This window comes from Onychomys torridus, chromosome 17 (genome assembly GCF_903995425.1).
Source record: "Onychomys torridus chromosome 17, mOncTor1.1, whole genome shotgun sequence".
In the NCBI taxonomy this organism is placed as follows: Eukaryota; Metazoa; Chordata; class Mammalia; order Rodentia; family Cricetidae; genus Onychomys; species Onychomys torridus.
Window position 1 is genome coordinate 58535050 of NC_050459.1, and position 18677 is coordinate 58553726.

Here is an 18677-nt window from a genome sequence, read left to right on the forward strand (position 1 = left end):
GATAATGTAATACAGTGTCACAGATCAGTGGGACTAAATTGAGATTTTTGGTCAAAGCTGTGCAAGGATAAGTGTATTTAGTATGTTAAAGACTTTTCAAGTCAGTCTGGAAGATTATAACCTGTGGGGATTGCTGGCTAGTATTTTAATAGAGGATAAAGCCAGTCCCTGCTTTACTTTTATACAAGGATAAAATAATGAACGGGTCAGATAAACAAATATTGACTCCTAAAACTAGAGAAGTGAAGAAAATGCCAGTGGGTTTTTAATACAACTCGAAGTGTGTACCAAACAAACTGCTGGGGCCAAGGGGATCGTATTTGCTGGGTATTTGAAACAAGACAAGTGTTCTTAGACATCCACAGTGCTCATAAAAGTCACTAACAGAAATCCTCTAGAAGAAGACTGCATAAATTACATGTGCAGTTCATAAGCACATGCAGATCACCAAGAAATATGGTAAGCATTTTCAGCCTTATCAGTCAAGTTCAAAGAAAACAGTTTTAAAGCAAGATACTATTTTATTTTATATCAACTGGCAGTGATTTTTAGTTTGCTTCTCAGTAATGGCACAGTGTAGGAAGTGTGAATTGATAGTGGTTTTTTTAGAATAAATTCAGCAAGTCTGTGTCAAAATATAAAATACTTCTTTTTTTAATATAAGAGGTCTACTTACCACAAAAGTCATGTGAAAACATGTGTGGCGAAGATTTTTTGAGAGGAGATAAATAATTACATGATTACTGTGGTAGATTATGGCACACTGCAGACCATCCAGTAGGTATTAAGTACAATTGGGTAGATACTTAGTTTAGTGTAGGAAAATATGCAGGCTTTAAAGGAAATGCTGGTGTGCAACGGGATTTCAGGAGAGTGAAAAGTGTCAAGTTAGATAAAGCTCATATCTGCATAGTAATTGTATTTGAAGGAAACACAGGCTTGTGATAGTAACTGATGTGGCTTGTTGGCAAGGATAAGGTCAGGAATTGTTTTTTACTTTGTATTCTGTACTACTAAAGAGTGTTTTGTTTGTTTTTTAACATGAACCTATATTTTACAATTAGAACTTACTTTGAAAGCCTTTGGTGTCTGATATATATATATGTGTGTGTGTGTGTGTATATGTATTATATATATTGTATATATCCTGTGTGTGTATATATATGTGTGTGTGTATGTATATATATCTGTATACACACACACACACACACACACACACACACACACATATAATCATATTAACACCTTCAAAGCAGGATCTTACCAGAAAACCTTCTTCTGTCTTTATTGTGTTAAAATGGCGAGTTGAGGCTGGAATGATTGCTCAGCCCTTAAGAGAGAGGTTCAACTCCCAGCACCCACTTGGTGACTCATTACCATCTGTAACTCATGTTCCAGGGATTTCATGCCCACTTCTGGTCCCCTTGGGCACCAAGTATTCACCATGGTACGTAGACATACATGTAGGGAATACTCAAAAAAAAAAAAAAAAAAAAAAATAGCAAATTTCAAAAATGGCAGGTCTTTTGTCCTCCCAAAAAATATTCAGAAGAAATCTGACAGTTGAAACAAAATTATTTCCTCTAACTCTAGGCGTGTTTTAACCATGCTGAGGCAAATTGTTGAGTTGGCTGCAACCCTTAGTGTATGTCCTTGTAAGTTAGAAAAAAATTAGCATATCCCAGAAGGAAGGTGTATTTTAGATAAATGGTTAAAAAGATTCCTTTTTTCTAATGTATTTATTCTTTTCTCATATATTACATCCCCACTGCATGCAATTTCTCCTCCCTCCACTTCTCCCACTCCTTTTCCCCACCTCTCCTCCGTTTCCCTTCAGAAGAAAAAGAGCAGCCCTGCCAGGGATATTCACTGCATATGCACCACAGCACAACAAATTACAATAAGACTAGGCACTCACCCGCAAATCAAGGCTGGGCGAGTCAACCCACTAGGAAAGGAGTCCTAAGAGCAGGCAAAAGAGTCCAGGACGCCCTCCACTCCTACTGTTAGGTATCCCGTAAGAACACCAAACTACACAACCGTAGTGTATCTGCACAGGACCTAGAGCAGAGACCCATACAGACTCCTTGATTGTTGCCTTATAGTCTCTGTCAGCTCTTTGAACCCTGCTTAGTTGATTCCATGGGATGTGTTCTTGTGGTGTCCTTCACCCCTCTGGCTCCTACAATTCTTCCTCCCCTCTTCCATACTATTTCCTAAGCTCCACCTAATGTTTCGCTGTGGGTCTCTGCATCTGCTCCCATCAGTTACTGGATGAAGCCTCTCTAATTGCTATTGGGCTGGGCTCTAGTTTATGAGTGTAGCAGAGTATCATTCAGAATCATTTGATTGACTTTTTAAAAAATTTATTTAAACCAGTCTTGTTTGGTTCTATCTTAGGTCTCTGGGTTATTCAGACTCCGGTTCCTGGCCCTCCAGGCAGTGTCAGGGATGGGCTTCTTCTCGTGGCATAGATCTCAACTTCGATCAGTCATTGGTTGGCATCTCCCTCAAGTTCTGTGCCACCATTAACCTAGCACATCTTGCCAGGCAGGATAAATTGTAGGTTGAAGTTTTTGTGACTGGCTTGATGGCCCAGTCCCAGTACTGGAAGCCTTGCCTGGTTACAGAAGATGGCTCTATATCCCCATTACTAAGAGTCAGATTCCAGGAGGTTTCCATTGCACTAGGTTTCCACATCACCCCCAGAATGCCTCTTCCCCCAATTCCAGAAGTCTCTCCCAGTACAATCTCTTTCCATTCTCTCTGTCCCCATCCTTCTTATCCCATTCCCACCCACCCTTGTCCCCCTGTGCTTGGGGAGATCCATGCATCCCCTCCTAAGCCCTCTTTGTTACTTAACCCTTTCTGGGTCTGTGGATTATAGCATGATTATCCTTTAATTAACAGCTAATATCCACTTATAAGTGAATACATACCATATTTGTCTTTTCTGGTTACTTCACTCAGGGTGGGGTTTTTTTGTTTGTTTGTTTTTGTTTTATTTTTCTAGTTCCATCCATTTGCCTGCAAATTTAATAATGTAAATTTTAAATTTTTTAACAGCTCAGTTTACACAACTCCATTGTGTAAATGTACCACATTTTCTTTGTCCGTTCTTTGGTTGAGGAACATCTAGGTTGTTGCCAGTTTCTGGCTATTATGAATGAAGCTGCTATGATGGTTCTTTCTTTTTAATACTTAAGTTCCCACAGGGAAAAATTAGTACCCATAATCTACTCATTTGCTTTGTATTATTAGATTTTTCTCATCTTTCTCAACATTTCTCCAAACGTTATCCCACAATAACCACCGACGTCACTGCCAGGGCCTTTGCGCTTTCCAGTTTCCTTGGGGAGTGATTTAGCGTTGGTTGAGTAAGAGCGAAAGGCTGTTTAGTTACTAGGAAAGCTAGTGTCAGTTTTATTCTTAGCGTTTGCCTCCTCTAGTTCAGCATTTAGTTTCTGTAACAGCCCAGGTGTGCTTTACAGTTAGGTCAAAAAAGAAATCTGTAGGTGTTAAGAAATGTATCTTTTAACGTGTGAAGAGAAGGTATGCAGTAACACCACCTTCTCAGCTTTTACAGGCCACATCTGCTTCCAAGAATTGTGTATTTGATTGATGTCATTGTCAGACATACACTCTTCACATAGTATAGTGACAGGAAAGATTGCTAATGGTTTATTCTACTTTAATTAAAGTCCCATTAATTAATTGGACAAATTAACCAAACAGCTCAAAGAGCTCTCCTGCTGTGGAAGAATTGTAGTTCTTAGTAGAACTCTTCACTTGGGATGTCTCTGGATTCCCTAATAAGCTTTTCTTTAAAGAGGTCATCTTTTGTCAAGTGTGATTGATAGTCTACATTCTTCATCTCATTGGGTTTATATTTTAGAGTTACTGAGCCACGTAAGTGCAGAAATACAATCAAAAGTTCAATCAGCTATGCATAGGAGACATCAAAGGGATGGCTTAAGCCCTTAATATTACATCTTTAACAATCTGTATCACATTTTAAATGGAAAATATTTCTCTTTTTTTAAGTTACTGAAGCTAGAATACGATTAATGCTTTTCCCTGTGTTACAGGAACTGCCTTCTGTTGAAGAACTCACTGTTATTCTGCCAGAAGACATTGAACTAAAGCCTCTTGGGAAGGTTTCAAGCATTATTGAACAATTAGGTGTGTAAGTAACTTTTATTAACAAAATCTGTGTCCAGGCATGCATTAACAATAGGTCAAGGACTTGATGTAGTAAATTTTCTTTGAAACGAATACAGTTTATCTTATTCATTTGTATAATACTGAGTTTTTAGTTTTATTTATTTATTTATGTCTTTGCTGGCATGTTTTGAGAATTTTCTCTGATTTGGTTTACTTTGTTATCTGTAACAAGTTGACAAAAGTTTTATGACATAAAACAGCACAAATTTCCTATCTAACATCTTTGTGAACTTGCAGTCTGATACAGGTCTGGTCATAGTAGGCTAAAATCAGATTTCCAAGAATGCTGAGCCCTAGTCTTAGACTCTTTGGAGGATCTCCTTTTTTGTTCCTTTTTGGTTTCTAGACTCAACTTATTTGTTTCCTGTCTCATGTCTCTATTCTTCATTCTTCTTTGGTATTTTGAGACATGGTCTCTGTGTAGCCCTTTCCTGGAACTCTCTGTAGACCAGGCTGGCCTCAAACTTGTGGAAGTCCACATAGGTTTCCCAGTGAGATCTGAGCTTGCTTTACCCAGCAGGGCTGTATTAGAGGATTGCTTGACCCATGTGTGGTTACCAAGTGATTGGAAGGGTCTGCACTTGGCTGAGCTAGGGGTGGTCTTTGCTCCACCCCTTGGCATTCCTATAAATAGCCCTTTAGAAGAGACAGAAGGGGCCAGCGGATAATGATTCAGGCCCTCCCAAGGCTATCCTGTGTCTGTTTCTGTTCCTTCTAATCTATAATTATCTCTAATCCCTCACTCTTCAAGAGTACCTTACCATAAAATGTGGGAGCTGGTCTCCTAGCTGGGCTGCCGCACAAACTCAGATTCACCTGCTTCTGTCTGGCTGGAATGTTGGGAGCAAATCAAAGGCATGTGCCAACACCACTGGCTTCTTCATTCTTTTTTTTTTTTTTTTTTTAATTTGCTTCTTTTTATTTGTTTCTTCATTCTTAAAGCCAGGAATTTATCCTCTCTGTGATCCTTTCACCATCATTGTATCTGTTTTTGCCTATCCCTTGGAAAGGTTCAGTACTCAATCATCCAAGACAGTAGAATCAGCAGTATCTCCTGAGCATGAGGAAGCACCTCACGTCGTGCTTCTTCTGTTTGGCTATGAGAAAGCATGGAAACTGGTACTTCTTTATCCATGTATTATGTGTGGGGAATATAGAGATTTGCCTTAGAGAATATGAACTCCATCTTCTCCCATTAACCCTGGATTTGCTGAGGACAGAAGTTTACAGATTTTCATAGAAAGATGACCAACCAAAGGATAAAGCGATTCACCCTACAAGGCCCTGGACCAAGAGGTTTTTCCCTTCCACAACCCACTGAATATGGCTTAATTTTTCTGTCCTGCAACCATAGTATGTAGTCTTTGGCAATTGGATCTAGTGATGGGAAAGATATGGTAATCAACCAAGAACAACTACTAACTCTTACAATGAGATAAATCTAAGACTACAGTTAGGAGCTGAGAAAGCCATAGGGTTTTGGAATTTGGGAAAGCAACTAAATTACAAGCCCTCTTAATTTATAGAACCTACATAACACAGAATTCAAGTCTTACTCCTGATCAGTTGTATAAGCGGTTGAAATGAAACTTTACCTTTGACCCTTTTCTAAACAACAGCTATATCAATATTTTTAAAAATTAGTATTTACCATAATTTTGTAATATTTTGATTTAAATTTTGATTAAAGTAAAAACTTATTTTCATAAAATAATTCTAAAACTTAATTCCCATTGCTACATTTACTGCATTTACATTTGCTCCATGATATATATATATATTTTTTATATTTTATTTATTTACTGTGTGTGTATGTGTGTTTGTGTGAGGTCTCCTGAATTTGACATCATGGAATTATATTTAAAACTTAACTACTAATTGTAGCACTAAATTGAGATACAAAAGAAAAAAAAATTGAGTTACTTTTAATATGAGCTTCCCTTTCCAGCGACCATGGCATTATCTGTATAGTAGGATATTCTGTGTTACTGTGATGTATGTATGTGTATTGCAAATTGCTGTGTAGACGAGTTTAAAATCTGTATCATTTACAAGAATTGGGGATCGTGCTAACTAAACCATTGGCAGACTATGCCTTTGCTTCCTTCGAAGAAAGGTCTGTAATGGCAATGACAGTGGGCCTGCTGTCACCTTTTCATTTATTCAGAGGAAGATGCTTTCATGAATCAGGAATCTCTGTTTGTCAGTAACAAGCACAACTTGGTTGGAACGAATTCCAGTGCTCTATGATGGAAGTTTTGTGATTAAATGATGGTGTATCTTCTTTGTAAGCCACAACCCGTTCTTTGTCTGTTTTTCAGTAATAATTGAGTCTCTGACTAACATACCTCCAGTTAATGAGGATACTGTCGTTTTCAAAAGTGATCGACACGCAGCAGGGAAGGTTTGTGAACACTCATTATACAAATTATTGTTTCTGTATTGTTTTCTCCTATTTTTCTTAAGAGTTTAAGTAGACAAGTCATCAAGTTTTAAGTCAATTGCCTTAATGTCCCCTAGAATTCTCTGCTGCATGGATCAGTGAATTCACATGTGAAGATTTTTGTTCCTTGGTGTTTGTCTGTCAGAGACTTGAAGGGCCAAGGTTCTAAACACTGAATATGACATTGCCGTTCTCCCCACAGGTACTCAGAGCTGAGTGAGTAGGATTTCCACAGGATAGTAATAGCTATCATTTTTGTTCTGTTCATTAGTGACTTTGAAACTCTTCACATTTTGTGTTCTTCTCTGCAACATGCTTCTGGAATTTAGTTCTTCCCAGATGAACTTACTTTGTTTCAGGAGATCAAAGTAAGTTACACTCAATCAGGAAGAAGGAAATATTCTTGGGTGAACTCACATACCTTTCTCAATTCCCTGCTTTCCATACTGTTTTAATTTTAAAACAGCTTAGAAAGGATCGAGTTTTACCAAGTTGTGCCACCTTTCACCACCTACGTTATGTTTAATTTTGCTGGCTAGTCTCCCACAGGCATTACAAAGCAGTCAGTGGCAGAACTTATTGCCATTGAGAACTTTTATTTTTGGCTTTTCGAGACAGGGTTTCTCTCTGTAGCTTTGCACCTGTCCTGGATCTCGCTCTGTAGACCAGGCTGGCCTCGAACTCACAGAGATCCTCCTGCCTCCCGAGTGCTGGGATTAAAGGTGTGCGCCACCACCGCCTGGCTCGAGAACTATTTTTATTTGGGGGAAAGGCTGTGGAGAGAGATTTGCGTGTGGAGGAGGATGCTGTGCTTTTCCTCCATGGAAAACTTAGGCTGGACATTCTTGGTGCCAGTACGAATCTTCATACACCTGGGGAGAAAACAGCCTTAGGCTGCAGAGAGGAAAGGAGTGGGAGAGGCCACAGGACTGCTGTGGGTAGCTCTCCATGCCTGCTGCATTGTTGCAGAAGAAACCAGTTTTGCCCTAGCAAAAACAGAATGCTTGTTGATGTCCTCAAGGAAGTGGAACAGAATAGAGAGGGAAAAGGAAGGGAAATTCGTTATTTGATTTTATTTTAATCTGAAATAAAATTACAAAAAAAAAAATGATTGTTTCTCTAGCTCTTATTATGATTTTCATGACATCTGCTTTTTTCTCAAGGTAGACTTTCTTTGGGTGATTTTAATTTCAGAATACATGCTTTGCTAATTCAGTCTTTTAAAAAATGGTATTTTTATGCCCCATATATATGTGAATTTTCAGACTTGTGAGACTAATAAACTTTAATAGGCATTAGATGAAAGTTATGCACGGAGGCAAAAAATGCCATCTATGTTTAAATTTTCCCTAGAAAACTTTGTAAACTTGAAAAGGGGAAGGTTAGCCCAGCCTTCAGCAGTCTGAAGACAGTTGAACAAGATCCTACCATAGACAAAGAAGGAAATAGAATGTAGTTAGAGATTTGAACGCCTTTCCTCCAAAATGGGTTGGAGTGGAGGAGAGTCTAGATAATTTTATGAAACAAACCAGTGGCCAGAATAGGAAATAAAAGCTATTGTAGGTCTATTTCCTGGTAGATTTCTCTTTGCAGAAAGCATGGACGAACTCTGACCTCTTAAGTGACTAGAAGGGGTGGTGTAACTCACCCTCCATTAGAATCTTTCCCGTGCTGTATTCTTATAACCAAGTCCAACAAGGCCGCGAGAGGAGAATTTTGGGGACTGCACAGTTACTTCTCCTCAGTTGCTTCCTCTCAGATTCTGTGTAGAAAGATGCTTCTAGGTGGCTCAAAGTAAATGTCTGTTCTTACTCTTCTAAACTTGGCCTTTTGTGCTTTTCTCACAGTAAAAGCCCTTTGTTGTAATTTCACGCTCGGTGATGTGCAGTTACAAACTTTCTGAAGTTGAGTAGACAGCACAGATGCAGAGAACTCACAGGAAATTGTATGAGAAGGTGCATTACCCAGAGGTTGCTCTTCAGTTTCACCCCCAGGTGTTGCTCAGCTTCAGAGCTATACTCTGAGGATCATAAGGGTTTTTTGTAAAACAGTGTTCTTACATCCTTTTAAATAATCCTGATTAGGTAAATTGCTTGATTTGAGCTCAGTCAAGTTTTCCTGTGATTTAGGTTGTTAGGGTTGGCGTTCAAAACAGAGAGCTCCACTCCGATATTGGGTCACAAATGAAGCTTTATTTTAACACGAGCTCGTGGGGCACCAGCGCGAGGAGTAGCTGGTGACCCCGAGTTTAAGGCTCATAGGCCTTTTATGAGGCAGTTCTACCAGGGCAGGGGAGTGGGGTCACCCCGAGTGCAGACACCTGGACGCCAGATGTTTCCAAGGTCTTTCTCAGAGTCTGGGTAGGTAAACGAATTCCAAGCTTATCTAGCAAGGGGTTATTTGGCAAGCATTCTTTTCAAGCAATTTATCTTGCAAACACAACCGCAGGGGTCATCCTGCAAGCATCCTGTTAGCAGAGCATGATGGGCTAACTTTTCTGGTATGGGGCGTGGGGGCAGAGTGCAGTATTTTCCACTGAATCTGCAATTAGCAGAGCTAGTGGGGGGGGGGGGGCTTTGTTTCCCTTACAATGGCCCTTTCAAGGTCGGACCATGAATGCCTACCAGTACTTGTGCATGCTAAGTCTGTCTACCCTTCCTTGCACTTGCTAGGTGATACTTTTTTACCTAAAACTTTCTAATGGTTTACTTGAAGCTGTGAAGCACAAACACTTCCGATCTCAAGGAAATGGTTGCTTAAAATGTGTGCAAGATAGTCCAGCGCCACTTTGAGATCTTTGGCAACAGTTAACTGCAGCTCACACACGATTAAGCCTGTATGATAATGAGTATTCAGAGATGGGTAATGCTCACCAACCTAAGACAGAGCGCCTGTGTGGCCTGGGCAGGTGTCTCCATGACGGGCAAGGTGACCTGCTGACGTACCATGCAACCTAAGTCAGAAGCTCATTTTTTAGTAAAAGGGGGGACCTGTAGGGCTCTGGCTCCCATTTAGGGTAACTGTTGCCTTGCTTGCTGACCTTGACCTTGATATCCTCCCTATGCTAATTCCCTGCCGGGTTCCACCCTCCTGAATGCTTAAGGGAAGTTCTTTGTCTGTGTATCCTGCATATTGGGCTTAACAGCTTAGATGCAAGATTGTAAAATATCAGTAGCAAACTTCTGCCCTCTGGGGGTTCTCCCATTGTGCTGTAAGCCTGTTTTTAAGACCTCCTCCCTCCTTCAATAAATGGCATTTGGCATTAAAAAAAAAAAAATGTGTGCAAGAATTTCAGTGTTGCAGTTATAGTGCAAACCAAGCTCTGCATGGGCCTGAAGTTCTCATAGGAATCCACAATTAAGGGGAAAAAATGGAATCACACTATCCAGGGAATAAGACCCTGGAGATGATGAGCCTTACTTACCATGTATTACATGGTACCATATAACACAGTGGTTACCACATATTACTGGAGTCATGGGAATTTTCTTTAATGATGTAGATTATCACTGCCTTAAACGTGCTTATCCAGGAAGTTGTGTTTTAATTACTAAAGAAGGCAAGATAATGAATGGCTCAAGATACATGTAGTATGAGCCAGGGAGAGAAAGTGCTGACAGTCCTTTCACCCTGTGCAGCTCTCAGTGGAAGAAGTCACAAACGTAAGAACAGTCTTACCTTGCTAGGTTAGCAGTTTTGCTTTTAATGATGCTGAATATAAGATTGAATTGCAGAATGAGAACACTTACAAAATCAAGTATCCAAGGGTAAGTTGGTAAAAGAAACAATGGAGATTCTTTAGTCATCATGCTCTTCCAAAATTCCATCATGGCATCACATATGATACCACACAAATTTGAAACTGCCTTAACTAGTACAAGTTAATGAAGTATGCTAGGTCACAAAGGCTGATTATGTGTCCACTCACTAGCTGTGGAGAAGAGGCCAGACTGCCTTCTGACTTGCAGCACTGGGCCAGCTGCTCTGATTTTGAAACTAAGTAAAGCCAGCGCTTCACTTGAAAGTGCCAGCATTTTATGGAAACAACTTTAATTGACCCTTCATCTTTTGATTCAGAAGCTTGCTTTTATATTTTCCATCATATTCCAATTTTTGACCTCGTCCTATAGTTCTGTGTAGCATATAAGTCATGAACATGGAGAGAAAAATTCATTGTTTGCATCTAGCATGTACCACCAAAATTATTTGAATTGGCAAAAAAGCAAACTATTTGATTTGAAAAAAAGTTTGTAATAAAGCTATTACATTTGCAATCAATATGAGAACTTAGAGTGTAAAAAGGGAAATAATTTATTGCTGTAATATATAAAATTGCCTTGTTTTAGCAATTATCAGTGGTTTAAAAAATCTTGCTAACTTCTCAAATCATTATTGAAAGATACATATTCTGTGTCTTTTCTTGTAGATATTTGAGATATTTGGACCTGTTGCCCATCCATTTTATGTGTTACGGTTTAATTCTTCAGATCACATTGAGAGTAAAGGTATCAAAATAAAGGATACTATGTATTTTGCTCCATCAATGAAAGACTTCACTCAGTACATATTCACAGAAAAACTCAAACAGTAAGTGCTTCACTGCTATGTTCTATTCATGTGTCAGTCATTTATTTTAAGAATCCGACCCTTTGGGGGTCACATCAGATATTTACATTACAATTCATAACAGTAGCAAAATTACAGTTATGAAGTACCAAGGAAATAATTTTGTGGTCAGGGGTCACCATGACGTGAGGAACCGTATTAAAAGGTCGCAGCATTAGGAAGGTTGAGAGCCACTGCTACAGGTGGTAGTTTCTTAGAGTTAAATGTTGCCTGTATTCCAGAGAGCTCATTTTTCTTTCTAGGAACGTCTTTGAGAGCTATGATTTGTCATTTGTATTAACAGGTAGACGTTATGTATTTTTATACTTTACCCAAATAAGCCACTAGGATCTTAGCATTTGGAAGCACTTATAAGCCTTTTGAATTCTTCAGTTCATTGGGGGTTTTTTTCTATCACATTTATTATTATCTAAACTACTTCAATATTAATATTACTACATAAGAAAAATTATTTCTAATAAAATTAAAAGTTTAAAGAACTTTGTTTTTGGTTTAAGGTGGGGTGCCATGTACCCCTAGCTGATTCATATTCCTGATCCTTTTTCCTCCATCTCCCAAGTGCTGAGTTTACAAGTTTGTTCCACTCTGCTAGCCTTATAAAACATACTAGCTGCACCACGTAAGAAGTTCTCCCCACTTTTTATATGAAACCAGGGTTCTAAACTTCATTTACTATTTCAGAGGTAAACGTTTTGGTCTTAATAATGGATAAGTCATGTTTAAGAATCTGAAGTAGAACCATTTGGCCTTAATTATTTTTCCAGCTGTGTGTAGTTAATTTTCCTACATGAATTGGTAACAGGATAAATGAATTAAATAGATACTAAGTCATAAGTCATAAAGGTATTATATTTTAGATAATGCTTAAGCGATGGCCATTTCATTCTTTCTTGAATATTAAGATGGTACCCAGTATATGTGCCCCATACGTAACCTTTAACAGATTCCCAAAAAGGTTTTCTGAAAATGCTTACAAAATAGTTAAGTAAAAACAGCTTTTTATTCTTGATTTTCAATTCTGAGAAGAATATGAAGAAACCAGAGAAGAGCAGTGAGGCTGAACTGTAGCAACCTTAGCATCCATTCATTTTGATATCTCCTTATACCTGCCTGTGTGCAGAACTTGGCTTCTGGAGTAGAGCGGTCAGCCCCTTGGCAGTTCCAGCTCTCGCAAGACTGGTTTAGCTTTCTGTCCACTCACTGACTCACTGGGTTTTTTTTTTTTTTTTGGGGGGGGGGGGCACTGTGACTCTTGAGGGCTACTGCTAGTCTGTGTGACATATTTATTTTTTTATTTTTATTATTGAGAAATTTTCTATTCATTTTACATACCAACCACAGATCCCCCTCTTCTCCTTCCCGCCCCCATCCTTCCTCCCCAACCCACCCCCATCGTGATTGTAATGTCCCTTACTCATAGAATCCCTCCCTGCTCTCATCGATTGGACTCCTGGAGCTCACTTGCTATCTTGTTACTTGCTTTTCCTTTGGCAAATTTAGGGTTTTTGCAGTAGACACACCAGCTAAGGAACTTTCCTGATATCTCTGTAAACTCCAGACTAAGGATCTTACACATCATTTCTTATACCCACTATATGAAAAAGGAACACTGGGTTGGTGTGAGGTGAACATGTTAATAGCCACTGACCAGATGATAAAATAGTCATTGTCAAAGATCACAGTGAAAAACATAAAGCAATTTAGTTTTCATTTTGTGACAACTTGGTATCGTTGTCATACTGATTTTAGTGGCATTAATTCCAGAGAATCTCACTCATTTCTAAGATCTAATTTAAAGTAGTGAGGACATCTGGTCAGAATAATTTGTAACTGAAACCATGAAATGGTTAAGATTAAACAGATTTTAAAATGAGGTTTCAGAAATTATAATTATACTCTGATACTTATTTTTTTCCACATTATAAAACTTCCCACCAAAAGTTACTAATTTCATCTCTAATGACTCATTTCATATGGGCGTCTGATACACTACACCATCCTTTAGAATATTCAATGTTCCTCCTCCTCCTCCCTAAACTCATCAGTCTTTCTTTTACAAACCTTCTGATTGGAGAATCACTCGAGAAGAATTGTTGGTATTTCTTAGGTGAGGTGAGGAACAAGAACTTGTGTCTTTGCCTCTGCCTGTTCTCTGAAGCCCTGGAAAGGAATTGCTCTATTGTTTTTCATGTTTCTCTTATGTGGGTATGGAACAAAATTTTATACAAAGGTCAGGCATCTTGAAAGTGAAAACCTAAAGTGCAAATCCTCTTGGACAGCGTAGCCTTCTCATCTCACTTCCCAGTGCTGACACTGCATATGCCCAGGTTTTTTGTGTCTTGTAAGAGGCCCACGTACCTGAAATAAGTAAAGGACACAAAAGATAGTCTTTTAGTTTATTCCTGTTTCCATCTGCAAGTACAGGTTGAGCACATCTAATTTCCCCTTGTGTTGGGTTCTGCAAGCACTTAACAAAGTCTGATCTTTCTAGGGACAGAGGGTCGGATGCCTCTTGGAAGAATGATCAGGAACCACCTCCAGAAGTTAGTATGAGCCTTTTTTATTTCCAATTTCACAGAGCAACACATGCCTTAATCATACACACTGTTAACTGATTACAATTTATTTACCTTGTCATTCTCATTTTTATCAACTTCGTTGATAGACAAAATGGTATTGCTTAAAATTGAGTTTATTCTTAAGTTTAGTGAATGTCAGTGGTACCTGATGGCTGTGATGCCTTTAGTATGCTGTCCTTTGGGGGTGAGGGTAGAGTCATGAGCGGCTGCCAACTCTACTTCTAAGGTTTGTGTAACAGACTTACTCTCCTGAAACTCCATCTTTTGATTTTATGTTTGTGTTCATGTCACTGGGTCTTACTTTTATCTCCTAAGGTAGGCTAATAATTGAGTCTGTCTGGAGCCATGTAATTCATTTGGGAATTGCACACAACCATGCCAGGATTATTTGTTCCCACTCCAGGTGATGTAGAGTTGAGTGTTCTAAAGATTTTAGTGTTGTGGCTTTGGTTTAATTGAAGATTTAATTTCTGAATACTTCAGATATCACAAACAGTGCTGAAAATCCTGGTGTGAGACAGGTTTATGCCCACTTAAGGAGATTTTTATAGGCACGAATCTCTTAGCTCAGGGAGTAGTCTATCTTAGTATCTACTGAAATGTTGGCTAGTGATGTTGATATTGATAACTACTCACATTCTGTTATGCTTAGAGCATCTTCATAATGAAATTGCACGTTTTGAAGTGTTTGGACATTCATGTGCAGATCTTAAAATTGGCCAATTGTTAAACCCCATTTTAGGCTGGAGGATTAAAATTCATTATTTTGGTAATGTTAAGTTCTTGTGACATTAGTTTGATTTGATTTAGTTTTTACAGAATTAAATCCCACATGCTGTATGATTATGGGTATTTTGAGGTGGGGTCGGGGCAGGAGTTGGTGGGAGACTACCTCATGAAAAATGTTGGGGTTTGATTTTATATAGTTGTTAATGACATTTTACAGTCCAGAAGAATTCTTTAATTTTATCCCATGACAAAATGCTGGGCATGCATAAAAGACCTAAAGATTCCTTGATTTAAATCTCACCTTTGTCTACAATTTTGGTGTAAATTTGAAAAATTTATAGTTGACTTAAATATTCTATGCATTCAAAATTGAATTTGTATAAGAAAAAAATATTTTAGGAGATGATAGCAAAATTTACTGAAAGCAATCTCTAAAGCTGCTTCCATGACGTTCTTCCTCTCCCTCTTGAGAAGGTCATTCCCTCACACTACAGTGTTGGGATTCTGCTGTAGGGAGGAGAGGCCGTGCTTTGCTGCACAGAGCATTTTTCTTTTGTATACTCTGCTCTGTTGACTGTGTGCACGTTCTTCCCTGTTTGCCAAGAAGTCTTCCTTTTCTGCTTTCTCCTTACCTAGCCCCACACTCCTCTTAGCACTAAGTCATGGTATTTGCTTGTTGTGAAGAATGAAATTTGAGATTATGACAAGAGTGATGGACAAGATGTGTGTCTGATTTTGAGTGAACACATCATGGAATGATATCTATGTGTATAAAAACAGCTTAGTCTTCATTACTTTTTCTTTAGCAGCTGGCATGGTGATGAATCTTAAACCTAAACAGGAAATTAGACTTCAGGCCAGGGAATGTGTATTCCATAGCTTAAGATTGCTGGGTTTTTTTTTTTTTTGTGGGGGGGTCATTTTAAAGTTATTATTTATCTATCTGAAGCTTTCTTAGTTTTATTTTTGGTTTTTCGAGACAGGGTTTCTCTGTGTAGCTTTGTGCCTTTCCTGGAACTCACTTTGTAGACCAAGCTGGCCTCGAACTCACAGAGGTGCTCCTGGCTCTGCCTCCCGGAGTGCTGGGATTAAAGACATGCGCCACCACTGCCCAGCCTATCTGAAGCTTTCTAGGAATTAAATAGGCAAACTTTTTTAAAGGCAAATTTGAGTAGCTTTATTAAACTCAAAACAAACAACTTAGTTGGTTTTTTTCCTCTTTCTATTGCTACTATAGATGTTAGTCCACCTATTAATAGGAAGTATTAGTTGAAATGAGCAACCTTTTCTCATGGTCAGTGGGTAAGTAGCAGTTTGAGCCTCACCTGCAAGCGCCTGCTGTTTCATTGGCAAACAAGTGATACTTGAATTTCTACTTTTATCTGCAAGGCATTGGATTTCAGTGATGATGAAAAAGAAAAAGAAGCCAAACAGAGGAAGAAATCTCAGATTCAAGGGCGGAAAAAACTCAAATCAGAATTGAATGAGTCAAGTGAGTATATTATTTTTGTATAGTCATTTTTGGCTTTCATGTACAAATATGTAAGCAAAAATAAAAGAAAACATCTGGGTTCTCTGTCTATTTCCTGATGTCCCTTCTGTCAGAGGCATGACACAGCATAGGCTGTGTTGAGAGCTCTGGGAATACTTGGGTTGTTTGATGATCTGAAGTTGTCTTGTAGGGTAACCAGCCTAACCAGCAGTTAGAGGCAGCTGTGCTTACATTGTGGTTTTCTTAAGAAATAGATTTGCAGCTAGGCAGTGCTGGCGCACGTCTTTAGTCTCAGCACTCGGGAGGCAGAGGCAGGCGGATCTCTGGTCTACAAAGTGAGTTCCAGGACAGGCTCCAAAGCTACACGGAGAAACCCTGTCTCGAAAAACCAGAAAAAAAAAAAAAAAAAGATTTGCTCATGTTTAGAATTCAGTAGTGTGGCACCCAAATCACATTGTTTATTTTGACTTTCCCTTTTATAATCGGTTTTCTTTTTTAAAAATTAAACTTTTTGAGATAATTGTAGATTCATATATGTTCATTGTATACCCTTCACCCTATTTCTTTCTTTTAATTGCAACTTGATGTCTTACATCTGGAATTATTATTTGAGATAATATCCTCAAGGCTTAATATTTCTGTGACCAGAACAGAATGTTCCTTAGTCCTTCACTTGCTTTCTAGTTGTGACTATTTACAGTCATCTTTTTCACCTCAGCATGACAAGCATCTGTCTGTCTGTCTTGTAATGTTAGAGATGAAATGCATGGCCTTGTGTGTGTGAGTGCTTTGCCTGTCTCACTGTCAGTGCTGTTCTCCATTTCTTTAAGGTGATGTTCCAGGAGTGTTACAGAAATGAAATCCTGTAGTGGATCACACGAGGGTTTAAAATCACACATTTACTTGGCTGCTGATCATACTTTCTTGGAAATCCATCCAGGTTTCTAGATGTATATATTGTTCCTTTCTTTACAGAGTCCTGTCCTGTGGGCTGATTAGACCATGCATTGTTTAACTGCTTATCCACTAAGGAACATCTGGCTTATTTCCATTTTGTTTTTTCAGAAATAAATTGTCTATAAATATGTTTGTACGTTTTTTTTTTTTAATAAATGTTCCTTTCTCTGGGACAAATGCTAAGCAGGAACGCAGCCTTCTTTCTCAGCCTTGAGTGTGGGTGAGAATGGTGCTGCTGTGGGGTTTTTGTGGTGTTTGGATGCAGTTATTGGTGAATATTTTCTGTCATGCTGGCCTTTCCTTAAGCATTAAGTTGTGCCTTTTTAATTCATTTAAAATTGAGTTTTAACAATGATCTGGATCTATAAATGGAATTGTAATTGTGCTTTTGTGTGTCTTCGTCGTCACAGGTGAAGACTGTGGTGCAGTACATCAGAATTGGAAAGCTTGTGGTTCTTCTTCAGAGTACTCAAAGGGATGCCACAGCAGAGACTTTACCAGAGGCTTTCCCAGGGGTAGATTTTCCCGGGGAAGCCACAGCAGGCCTCCACCTCAGCAGTTGTATAACTCAGATCATATGGCCTCTCAGAAGACGTTGGGATTTCCACCTCCGAGACAAGATAATTCTGTCCTGCCCCCCTATCCCTACCCCCATCCCATGTTTGATATGCATAACTTTTCACTCCCTCCTCCACCCCCACCCCCATCTGTAAGCATGGGGTGGGCTCCACCTAACATGGCCTCTCATCCCTTGCTTAATTTACCATACTCCCTGCCCCCACCACCCCCTCCACCACCCCCTCCCTCTCCTGGAGAGAATAATTCTTCTCATTTTGGACCTTATTATTAGATATGTGCTTGTATTTCAGAAAAATACGAACTGTTCAGATTATATGTTAAAGATTTTTTTTTTTTTAAGAAAATCTATTGTGGAGCTAGATTTTTTAAAAACACTGTAAAATACTATATGAAAGGACTCAGTTGTTTGTTCATATATATTTTAAATAACTCAGTTGTATGTTCACATATATTTTAAATAACTCAGTTGTAAGTTCATATATATTTGTAATGTTTATGAGATAGTATTCTTAGGGACAGTTAATCTCATTCTTGGAGAAAAGTCCAGTTTATGTAATATTTAAGTACAATGTTGAATCATGTCCTCTACTATCCCCATCCAGTAAATAACATGCATAGTACTGGTTATGGAGCAGATTTTGTTGTGGCTGTTAAATACGCCTCTATAATATGCCGAACACTGGTTGTCTTTTTAATGTAATCTTAAAGATAGATGTTGAAGTCCTACTAAGAGTCTTTAAAATAAAGTATTTTTTATAAACTTGACATTTTTGGAATTAATTATGAGTGTAAGAATTTTTTAAACTTAATTTCTTTAAGCAAGTTACAAGTGTGAAGGAGGAGTGTCTACTATAGGCAGAAGCTCTAACTAGCTGGTTAGTATTAACTCTGTGTTGACAAACACATTGCCTCTGTAGGTCTTCATTACTTACACATATGTAGAAAGCTTTACTGTTGAGTCACTTGAACATTAAGATGTGTGGGGTAAGCCGGGCGGTGGTGGCACATGCCTTTAATCCCAGCACTCAGGAGGCAAAGCCAGGCGGAT

At 38.7% G+C, this 18677-nt stretch overlaps 1 protein-coding gene across 1 annotated transcript in view; it reads left to right on the top strand.

Annotated features, from left to right (window-relative positions):
- The window catches only part of Naf1 (nuclear assembly factor 1 ribonucleoprotein), a 34120-nt gene extending 15711 nt beyond the window's left edge, over positions 1-18409 (top strand). The window contains exons 3-8 of the mRNA XM_036166832.1: positions 4089-4182; positions 6546-6628; positions 11094-11254; positions 13785-13836; positions 15991-16093; positions 17461-18409. Of these exons, the coding sequence (XP_036022725.1) occupies positions 4089-4182; positions 6546-6628; positions 11094-11254; positions 13785-13836; positions 15991-16093; positions 17461-17900 (933 nt within the window). The 3' untranslated portion in view covers positions 17901-18409. The remainder of the gene's footprint in view (positions 1-4088; positions 4183-6545; positions 6629-11093; positions 11255-13784; positions 13837-15990; positions 16094-17460) is intronic.
- The last annotated feature ends 268 nt before the right edge of the window (positions 18410-18677 follow it).